We start from the raw sequence: 11,952 nt of genomic DNA on the forward strand, positions 1-11,952 counted from the left end.
CCCTTCTGAAAAGGATACCTGGGTTCTTATAGGACCCAAGGCATAAAGTGACCTGGTAATGTTTTCCACCTGGTAAACTAACATAAATTTTAGAAACTATGTGTATCATGGATGTTTGCTGCCTTCTTAGTGGTATAGCAAACCTAAAGTACTGTGTTCACTTCTCAACTCATAACAAAAGGCTTTTTTTTTTTAAGCTAAAAATTCCTTAATTTTTTATTCCTGGTACCACTACCACAATTTACACGGCAATTTACCTGATGCAATGAAAAGGAAAAAAGACAAAGCTACAATAGATAAAAGAACTCGGGAATGTACATCTAATTGACAGTACATTGCATTAATCAACAGCTGCACTTTTTGCAAACTGTGGCTATGACAGTCCTGAACAAGAAGGGTTTCCTGTTTAAGCTGCAGTAACTTTTCTGACTACAGATCATTCTTCCTTCTGTGGCAAAATTTACATTTCCTCTAATGTATTTGGGACAACTGTCTCAAAGGAACCTGCAGCCTTCCTGACAACTCCTTGCTCTCTCTCCTACTAAGAACTGTAGCCCTTTTCTTCTGAAAATTTTTTTAGAACCTTCTGCTACCATATCCCTCACTTCCACCACCAGATCCAACCACCACCATAGCGACTTCCCGAGCTTCTTCTACCAAAACTGCCCTCCTTCATGGGTCCATAATTTGATTGCTGTTGCCCACTATAGTTCCCAAAATCATTATAGTTCCCACCACCACCAGAGTTACCACTTCCAAAATTTCCTCCTTCATTGTAACCATCAGAACCTCCACCACCACCTCCGTATCCACCACCTTGGTTTCCATATCCTGGTCCACTACCACCATAGCCTCCTCTACTACTATCAACAGGACCATCACCATAGTTGCCTCCATCACCTCCTCCATAACTACCTCTACTGCCACCACCACCACCATAGCCTCCTCTTTCACCAAAGTATCCACCACAGCCAAAGTTACCACCACCTCTGAAATTTCCTCCATGACCCATAAAGTTGCCAGATCCACCTCCAAGACCTCTTTGTGATCCAGCAGACTGCATTTCTTGTTTATATTTTTAAGATTATTTATTTATTTATTTAACAGAGAGAGAGAGAGATCACAAGTTGGCAGAGGTAGGCAGGGAGAGAGAGGGAAGCAGGCTCCCTGCTGAGCAGAAAGTCCAATGTGGGGCTTGATCCCAGGACCCTGAGATCATGACCTGAGCTGAAGGCAGATGCTTAACCCACTGAGCCACCCAGGCACCCCTGAATTTCTTGTTTAGAAAGGGTCTTTTTCACTTCACAGTTATGCCCATTAATACTGTGGTATTTCTGAACAACAATTTTATCAACTGTATCATGATCATCAAAACTTAAAAAAGCAAATTCTCATTTTTCCACTCTGCCTGTCTTCCATAACTATTATGGTTTCAATCTTGCCATATTTTTGGAGGTCATTTCTCAAACAGCATTCTTCTGTATCTTCTCTAATACCACCAACAAAAAATTTTCTTCAGTTAGATGGGCACCAAGCTTTACAGAATCCTCTCTAGAAACAGCTCTCTTTGGCTCTAATACATGCCCAACAACCTTGTGTGGTCAGGCACACATTGCTGCATTCGCTTCTTCAACACAAGAATAAGTGACAAAACCAAACCCTCTGAACCGTTTTGTTTGGGGGTCTCTCATCACCACACAATCTGTAAGTGTACCCCATTTTTCAAAATGTTCTCTTAAACTATCATCTGTTGTTTCAAAGCTCAAACCACCAATAAACAGTTTTCTCAACTGCTCTGATTCTTTTGGATCAAGGCCCTCCGTTTTGGAACTGGACTCACCTCTTCCAACTCGAGTTCAATATGGGACCAAAAGCCAAAGTCATTTAATAAACCATGGTGAGTCAAAGGGATAGCAAACAGAAAAACACGGTAATTAAACATCATACAGTGTTAGGAAGAGCTGACAACCATCAAACACTTAGTCTAGAAACATAAATCAAAGTGTATATTTGATAATAGGCTCTAATATCAAAGGACATATAAAAAAGTGAATTGGGGGAAATTAGAAGGGGAGATGAACTATGAGAGGCTGTGGACTCTGAGAAACAAACTGAGGGTTTTGGAGGGGAGGGAAATGGTGGGGTAAGATGAGCCTGGTGGTGGGTATTGAGGATGGCACATATTGCACGGAGCACTGGGGGTGGTGCATAAACAATGAATCTTGGAACACTGAAAAAATAAAATTTTTTTAAAAAGACATATAAGCAAAAGACATATAAACAATTTTTAATGAGCTGAACCAAGCAATATTGCCTAGAGAAGCACATGTGGGTAATCAGGCTATTAAATACTAGGAGGTGATTATCATAAACATCAGGATAGTGGATACTTTAGGGACAGGGATGGCTAATGATTGGTTGAGGCACAAAGAGAAGCTCCTGGGTACTTACCAAGGTTCTATTTCTTGAGCTGCATGTTAGTTATAATAATATTCACCTTAATTCCTTGAGGATTTTGTATTTTTCTGTATCTATCTTTCATTGTGCAACAAAACTTTTTTATAAAGAAATAATGATGAATTGACTTATTCCGTGTTATTTCCAGAATAAAGAAAAAGATCCAGTGCTCTGTCAAAGAGGAATCTCTGACTTAACATAAAGAGTAAGTAAAAAGCAAAGATTAAAGGACAGCTATGAAGTTCTGAAAATAGAAGAAAGGTGAACATTTTGTGGAAGACCTCCTTTGTCGGACAGAAGGCTGGATCATGTTTTCTGAGTCTATTTAAACTCCAAAATTCTAAGGCCTTTTAATTCCCAAAACTATCTCAATCTTGCTTGGTCAAAGAATGCCAAGTGCATTTTGTAATCAGGGCATGTTTAGAGCTAAGTCCTCTGTCATCTCTTGCCTCTGGGTTTATCAGTTCAGTAATACATCGAGCTTGTGGGCACTTTTGTGTACATGAGTGGCCATATATTTGAAAAGTTATATAATTGTAAAATTTTAACCATTCCAAGTTCAGTTCTAGACCATCATAGTGAAATCACCAGCGTGAAAAATGCAGAGAATAAGGAGTGAATAGAATAATAATAATTTGTGAGTAGCTGAATACAATTTTTTATTTTTTTATTTTTTTAAGATTTTATATATTTATTTGACAGACAGAGATCACAAGTAGGCAGAGAGGCAGGCAGAGACAGAAGAAGGGAAGCAGGTTCCCCGCTGAGCAGAGAGCCCGATGTGGGGCTCGATCCCAGGACCCTGGGACCATGACCTGAGCCGAAGGCAGAGGCTTTAACCTACTAAGCCACCCAGGCGCCCTAATCTTTTATTTTTTATTTATAGTCAATTAGCCAAGGTATAGTACATCATTAGTTTTTTATACAATCTTCAATGATCCATTACTTGCACATAAAACCCAGTGCTCATCACGGCACACCCCCTCTCAATGGCCATCTCCCAGTTACTCCACGCCCCCACACCCACCTTTCTTTCCTCAACCCTCAGTTTGTTTCCCTGAGTCAAGAGTTTCATATGCCTTGTCTCCCTCTCTGATTTCTTCCCCCTAGGTGTTCCATCCCTTCCCCTGTTGTCCTCTGCACTAATCCTTGTGTTCCACATATGAAGGTGGATACAATTTTTACTTTTGAGAATTAAATACAAACAAAACAGAGTTTCTAGTGTGTTTTTTTAAATTTATTTATTTATTTGACAAAGAGAGAAAGATCACAAGTAGGCAGAGAGGCAGGCAGAGAGAGGGAGGGAAGCAGGCTCCCTGGAGCCTGCCAAGCAGGGAGCCTGATGCAGGGCTCGATCCCAAGACCCTGAGATCATGACCTGAGCGGAAGGCAGAGGCTTAACCCACTGAGCCACCCAGGCGCCCCAGTTTCTAGAGTTTTTACAAATACTAACCCTCACCACCACCTTTTGAGGAATATTATTATCTTTACTGAACATATAAAGAAGCTGGTGTAAAAAAAATTACATAACTGCCCAAGGACACATTACTGCCAAGTAGTGAAGCTGGGATTTGATACCAAGCTCTGAGTCCAGAAGCTTGCACTTAATCACTATGCCCAACTTAGCTGGCATCCACCACATGAAAAATTCACAGTCATTTATTAAATAAAATTCCCATTTTGAGAAAAAATATATCCCTAACCCATACTACCTGGGTAGCATGGTGATAACATACTACTTGGTAATAACAGCTCCTTTTTCATGATTGTAACATTTTCATGTTTTCATTCAACTATTTGTAACAATGATATACAGTAAGTAATTTACCTTATTTCACTGTAAATGCAACAAACAAATTTATTTTTCCTTCGCCCCAAACACACATGACTATAAAACACCCTAAATCTGTAGTTGATGGTCAGAAATTATAGGCATAAGGAATTATAAACCAAAATAATAGAAAATATTTATAAACTAATTCAGTCATTAAAACTTCCATATATTTAATGATATGATCATTCAAAAATAGGGAAATACATATATATCTGTCACCTTTCTGTATTCATTTAGAATTGAAATGGGAGTTTTACCTGTAGAGTTCCAAAGCAACCAGAGGATTAACTCAGATAGTTGGTATATTATATGTGGAAAAACAACTCACTGACCGTTATACGAGCTGTTTTTTATCGAGTTACCTACCTTGCTACTTTTGCTGCATGGCCAGGTGAGCAGGAGATGACACAGGTGATTGCTGCATGTATGTGGTAACCGGAGGATTCCGGATATTACTTCATATTTTAACTCTGAAACAAATCAGGAAGGCTATTTAAATACTTTATTGGCAGTTGTGAATAATATTCCAAAAAACACAGGGCCTCTGTACATGGCAATAGAAGCTAATAAGAAAGATGAGTTTTCCTAGCACCAAAATGCATGCATAAAATGGGGCAATAGTAGGGAACACCAAAATTGATATAGGAACAGCAGCGTCTACAATGTTCAATAGGAAGGACAACAAGAGGAGGATTGGTGGTGGTGGTGATAATGGGTGGAATTAAAGCATTTGGAAATGAATATAGAAACTGATCCTGCTACCAAATGGTGGGTCTTACTCCAAGAAATTGGATCATTTAACTTTTTATCCCAAATGCCACTCCTTTGAAAAGGGAAATTTTTGTCATGATCAAGTGATGCTTATGTCACACATTCAAGAAGGAAAAATATATCGGACACATTTCTCATTTTTCTCAAAATATATCTGAATCTTAAATCATATTATTAATTTCATGGATTCATTACTTAACCAAAGCACACAGAACTATAAGTTTCATGGCATAATTAAACCCTTTCAATAATTTACAATTCAGTGTGACCAGGTTGACCATATTATTTTTCGAACCACTCTGGTTATGAGTAAACACAGAGAGGCTTTGGGCAAGGAGCACAGGGAGTGTTAACAGAGGTGGTCCAAATGGGAGAGAGCACACAAACAACTGAACTGGGGATACTCATGATAAGCTACATGGCAAGCTATTTCTGCCTAGGGCTGATGCTATTTTGATGACCACGATCTTGTCTCCTAGACTTTCCTAAGGAGCCATGGACACAAACAATGGAAGTTCCACCACAGATTTCATCCTGCTGGGCTTTTCTGGTCAGCCCCAACTAGAACCCATTATCTCTGGGGTGGTCTTCATCTTCTATATTGTGACTCTGGTAGGAAACACAACCATCATTCTGGTATCTTACCTAGACACCCAGCTCCATACGCCCATGTATTTCTTCTTATCCAATTTGTCTTTTTTGGATCTCTGCTATACGACTAGCATTATCCCCCAGATGCTGGTAAATCTATGGGGTCCGACAAGGTCTATTACGTATGGAGGGTGTGTGCTCCAATTCTTCTTTGCCCTTGACCTGGGAGCCACCGAATGTCTTCTCTTGGCTGTGATGGCCTATGACCGCTATGCTGCTGTCTGTCAGCCTCTTCACTACACGGTCATAATGCACCCTCAGCTTTGCCAGAATATGGTGTTCACTGCGTGGATAGGTGGCCTTTGCAGTTCGTTAATTCTTTGCTCCCTGACTTTGAAATTACCAAGATGTGGCCACCAGGAAGTGGATACCTTCTATTGTGAGATGCCAGCCCTGCTTAAGATGGCCTGCGTCTACTCCAAAGTAATGGAGGTCATTGTCTTTGCTCTTGGGGTGATATTTCTTCTAGTACCTCTATCACTAATTCTCATCTCATATGCAGTAATCACTCAAGCAGTCGTGAGGATCAAGTCAGCAGCAAGGTGGAGTAAGGTCCTTAACACATGTGGTTCCCACCTCACAGTAGTAACTCTGTTTTACGGAACAATCATTTACATGTACATGAGGCCACAGAATAGCACATCCCAAGATGAGGGGAAGTTCCTTTCTCTCTTTTACACAATCATCACACCGACCCTTAACCCTCTGATCTACACTTTAAGAAACAAAGATGTAAAGAGTGCAGTAAAGAGAATACTCTGTGTCAAAAAACGGTCAGCCAAGTCATGAATTAGATGGAAGAGAACTAACAAAATAATATTGACCTTTACCAACAGAACATGAATCAACTCATTTATGCAAAGACTATTTATTGGATGTTTACCATGTACTAAGAATAATAATAAGTACTTTTTTAAAATTTATTTTTTATTTATTTTTGGCATAACAGTATTCATTATTTTTTCACCACACTAAGTGCTCTATGCAATCCATGCCCTCTATAATACCCATCACCTGGTACCCCAACCTCCCACCCCTCCACCACCTCAAACCCCTCAGATTGTTTTTCAGAGTCCATAGTCTCTCATGGTTCACTTCCCCTTCCAATTTCCCCCAACTCCCTTCTCCTCTCCATCTCCCCATGTCCTCCATGCTATTTGTTATGCTCCACAAATAAGTGAAACCATATGATAATTGACTCTCTCTGCTTGACTGATTTCACTCAGCATAATCTCTTCCAGTCCCATCCATGTTGCTACAAAAGTTGGGTATTCATCCTTTCTGATGGAGGCATAATACTCCATAGTGTATATGGACCACATCTTCCTTATCCATTCGTCCATTGAAGGGCATGTTGGTTCTTTCCACAGTTTGGCGACCATAGCCATTGCTACTATAAACATTGGGGTACAGATGGCCCTTCCCTTCACTACATCTCTATCTTTGGGGAAAATGACAGTACAGACAAAAGACTGATATCCAGGATCTATAATGAACTCCTCAAACTCAACACACACAAAACAGACAAGCATATCAAAAAATGGGCAGAAGATATGAACAGAGACTTCTCCAATGAAGACATACAAATGGCTACCAGACACATGAAAAAATGTTCATCATCACTAGCCATCAGAGAGATTCAAATTAAAACCACATTAAGATATCACCTTACACCAGTTAGAATGGCCAAAATTAACAAGACAGGAAACAACATGTGTTGGAGGGGATGTGGAGAAAGGGGAACCCTCTTCCACTGCTGGTGGGAATGCAAGTTGGTGCAGCCTCTTTGGAGAACAGCGTGGAGATTCCTCAAGAAATTAAAAATAGAGCTTCCCTATGACCCTGCAATTGCACTACTGGGTATTTACCCCAAAGATACAGATGTAGTGAAAAGAAGGGCCATCTGTACCCCAATGTTTATAGCAGCAATGGCCACGGTCGCCAAACTGTGAGAAGAACCAAAATGCCCTTCAACAGACGAATGGATAAGGAAGATGTGGTCCATATACACTATGGAGTATTATGCCTCCATCAGAAAGGATGAAAACCCAACTTTTGTAGCAACATGGATGGGACTGGAAGAGATTATGCTGAGTGAAATCAGTCAAGCAGAGAGAGTCAATTATCATATGGTTTCACTTATTTGTGGAGCATAACAAATAGCATGGAGGACATGGGGAGATGGAGAGGAGAGGGAGTTGGGGGAAATTGGAAGGGGAGGTGAACCATGAGAGACTATGGACTCTAAAAAACAATCTGAGGGTTTTGAAGGGGCGGGGGTTGGGAGGTTGGGGTACCAGGTGATGGGTATTATAGAGGGCACAGATTGCATGGAGCACTGGGTGTGGTGAAAAAATAATGAATACTGTTGTGCCAAAAATAAATAAAAAATAAATTTAAAAAAATCATTATTGAATATTAGGTACTGACTTTCTAAATAAGTAGGAACTAGACAGAAAATATGAGATTAGGGAGTTGAGGGAAATTGGAGGGGGGAGATGAACCATGAGAGACTATGGAATCTGAAAAACAGTCTGAGGGTTATGAAGGGGCTGGGGGTGAGAGGTTGGGGGAGCCTGGTGGTGGGTATTATGGAGGGCACGTATAGCATGGAGCACTGGGTGTGGTGCATAAATAATGAATTCTGTTTAAAATGGGGGAAAAAAAGAAATTATGAGAGAGAGAGATACAGACACATAAAGAAATTTCAATTCATACATTTAAAACGCTTCAGGACTAATCACAGGCCACAGAATAGTAAACATATAGTTATGAGATATGATTAAGTATAGTAATAGAGAAATGTAGAAAGTATTAAGAAGATATTTCACATTATTTTAATATAGGATTAACAGGATACTAATTACTTTCTTTGCAGAATTATCATTTTTATTGAAAATAACACTTTCTCTCATCAACCTGATACTTCCAACATTGCCTTTGTGGTGGAGACCAACTACCCATTGATACCCATTCCACCTTCTGCTTATAGTTTTAATTGAGCACCTGGTCAACATACTGCGTATCACATTACTGAGCCTGGCCTCCACCAACAAAAATCCAGGGAAGCAAAGTGTGCAACTCCTGAGTTATCTTCTCAAATGTGAAGCCATTTGCCCTCCCCCTTCCCCATCACACCCAATTCCTCTTGGCTGCAATGAGAGTGTGGAGATAACTAGTTTTGGTGGAAAAAAAAAAACATGGAATAGAACAATAAAATGGAATCAGAACCTCCCACCACCTCTCAGTGTCACCAGATGATTACAGAAGAAATCCTTCTATATTATTGAATATTAAATAAAGCCACTCTATTTTGGTGGTCTTTCAGTTAGAGTAGCCTAACTTTACCCTCCATGATTTGATGAAGATGTTGGGCTTTTTGCTGTAAGGTAGCATGATCCTTCAGTCAGCAGCAACCACATCACTTGGCTCTTTATCAGAATGGACACTCTTGGGCTCACCTCAGACCTACTGAACCAACCATCTGAGAAAGGACCCAGAAACTGATATGTTTTAACTAACAGTTCAGGTGATCAGACAAAAGTTTAGAACAACTGTTACAGAAAATAGGGAGATGTTGAGTTTCTAAACAGAAGACTAAAATGGTCTTGTGGACTTTAATTTCTTTCCTATTGATGTGTGAAAGAAGGTGGGTAATGGTTTCTCAAGGCTCTTAGAAGAAATGAAGGAAATGAGTTTTCTCTAAATGAAATCAATATAAATGGGTATTCTTTATTTAATACTATCTTCTAGCCCTTTAATTTTATAATATTCTTCCTTTTTTTAGAAAGCAGTCTTTTTAACATCTTTATTTAAATCTAATTTAGTTAAAATATACTGTATCATCAATTTCAGGGGTAGAATTTAAGGATTCATCAGTCAAATATAATACCTACTGTTCATTCTATTAAGTGCCCTCCTACTGCCCATTAATCAATTACCCATTCCTCCCACCAACCTCCCCTCCAGCAACCCTCAGTTTGTATCCTAGAGTAAGAGTCTCTCATGGTTTGCCTCCTTCTCACTTTTCATATTATCATTATTATACTATTTGTCCACTCCTTACCCTATGTTCATCTGTCTTACTCCTTAATTCCACATATGAATGAAATTGTATGATAATTGTCTTTACTATCTTATTTCATTTAGCATAATACCCACTAGGACCATACACATCATCAAACATGACAATATTTCATTACTTTTGATGGTTGATTAATATTACATTGTATATATACACCATCCATTCCTTATCCATTTATCTCTTGATGGATATCTGGGCTCTTTCCATAGTTTGGCTACTGTGGAAATTGCTGATATAAACATTGGGGTGGAAGTGTCCCTTCACATCAATGTGTTTGTATCCTTTGGATACACAGTAGTGCAATTGCTGGGTTTTAAATTAGCTCTATTTTTAACTTTTTGACGATCCTCCATACTGTTTTCCAGAGTGGCTACACCAGCTTGCATTCCCACTAACAGAGTAAAAGGATTCCCCTTTCTCCACATCCTTGCCAACATATGTTGTTTCATGAGTTGTTAATTTTAGCCATTCTAACTGGTGTGAGGTGTCATCTCATTGTGATTTTTTTTATTTTTTATTTTCAGCATTAACAGTATTCATTATTTTTGCACCACACCCAGTGCTCCATGCAATCCGTGCCCTCTCTAATACCCACCACCTGGTACCCCAACCTCCCACCCCCTGCACCACTTCAAACCCCTCAGATTGTTTTTCAGAGTCCATAGTCTCTCCTGGTTCACCTCCCCTTCCAATTTCCCCCAACTCCCTTCTCCTCTCTAACTCCCCATGTCCTCCATGCTATTTGTTATGCTCCACAAATAAGTGAAACCATATGATAATTGACTCTCTCTGCTTGACTGATTTCACTCAGCATAATCTCTTCCAGTCCTGTCCATGTTGCTACAAAAGTTGGGGATTCATCCTTTCTGATGGAGGCATAATACTCCATACTGTATATGGACCACATCTTCCTTATCCATTTGTACATTGAAGGGCATCTTGGTTCTTTCCACAGTTTGGCAATGTCCTCTCAATTGATGCAGAAAAAGCATTTGACAAAATCCAGCATCCGTTCCTGATTAAAACGCTTCAAAGTATAGGGATAGAAGGAACATTCCTGAACTTCATAAAATCTATCTATGAAAGTCTTTCTTTCTTTTTTTAAAAGACTTTATGTTATTTACTTATTTGAGAGAGAGAAAAAAAGAGAGCGACAACAAAGCACAAAAGAGTATGAGCATGGGGATCAGTGGAGGGAGAGAGAGAAGCAGACTCCCTACCAAGCAGGGAGCCCAATGTGGGACTCAATGTCAGGGCTCCAGGATCATGACCTGAGCCAAAGGCAGATGCCCAGCTGAACCACCCAGGCACCCCTGATTTTCTTTTTCAACATTCTTTGGCTATTCGGGTCTTCTCTGGTTCCATACAAATTTTAGGATTTTTTTTCCAGTTCTCTGAAAAAAGTTGGTGGTATTTTGATAGGGATTTCATTGAATGTGTAGATTTCTCTGGGTAGCATAAACATTTTAACAATATTCATCCTTTCAATTCATGAGCATGGAATGTTTTCCCATATTTTTGTGTCTTCCTTGATTTCTCTCATAAGAGATCTACAGTTTCCAGAGTACAGATCATTTACCTCTTTGAATAGATTTATTCCCAGGTATCTTATGTATTTTACGGATTTTGGTGCAATTGTAAATGGAACTGATTCCTTCATTTCTCTTTCTTTGTTCTCACTGTCAGAGTATAGAAATGCAAGCTGCTTTTGTACATTGATTTTATATCCTGACACATTGTTGAATTTTCTGTATGTGTTCTAGCAATTTTGGGGTGGAGTCTTTTGAATTTTCTACAGAGTATCACTTCATCTGTGAAGAGTAAAAGTTAAATTTCTTCTTTGCCTACTTAGATGCCTTTTTATTTCTTTTTGTTTTTTGATTGCTGAAGCTAGGACTTCCAGTTCTATGTTGAACAATATTGGTGAAAGCAGACATCCCTGTCACATTCTTAACTTTAGGGAAAATGCTCAGTTTTTCCCCACTGAGTATGATATTTGTTGTGAATATTTAGTATATGGCTTTCATGAAATTAAGGTATGTTCCCTCTATCCCTACACTGTGGAGACTTTTTTTTAATTTATTTTTTATTTTCAGCATAACAGTATTCATTATTTTTGCACCACACCCAGTGCTCCATGCAATCCGTGCCCTCT

General features: G+C 39.3%; 1 protein-coding gene and 1 pseudogene across 1 annotated transcript; one reads left to right on the forward strand and one right to left on the reverse strand.

Moving 5' to 3' along the window:
• Positions 1-507: 507 nt before the first annotated feature.
• On the reverse strand, positions 508-1,810 carry LOC132017167 (heterogeneous nuclear ribonucleoprotein A3-like; annotated as a pseudogene).
• A 3,747-nt stretch (positions 1,811-5,557) lies between these two features.
• LOC132017168 (olfactory receptor 2W1-like) lies at positions 5,558-6,502 on the forward strand. The gene has a single exon (XM_059398968.1). The coding sequence runs from the start codon at positions 5,558-5,560 to the stop codon at positions 6,500-6,502; it is 945 nt and encodes a 314-aa protein (XP_059254951.1).
• Positions 6,503-11,952: the final 5,450 nt, after the last annotated feature.

Source organism: Mustela nigripes, chromosome 5 (assembly GCF_022355385.1).
Source record: "Mustela nigripes isolate SB6536 chromosome 5, MUSNIG.SB6536, whole genome shotgun sequence".
NCBI lineage: Eukaryota > Metazoa > Chordata > Mammalia > Carnivora > Mustelidae > Mustela > Mustela nigripes.

Coding starts and splice junctions, on each gene's coding strand:
- LOC132017168 (XM_059398968.1), top strand. CDS start 5,558: ATGGACACAAACAATGGAAGTTCCACCACAGATTTCATCCTGCTGGGC.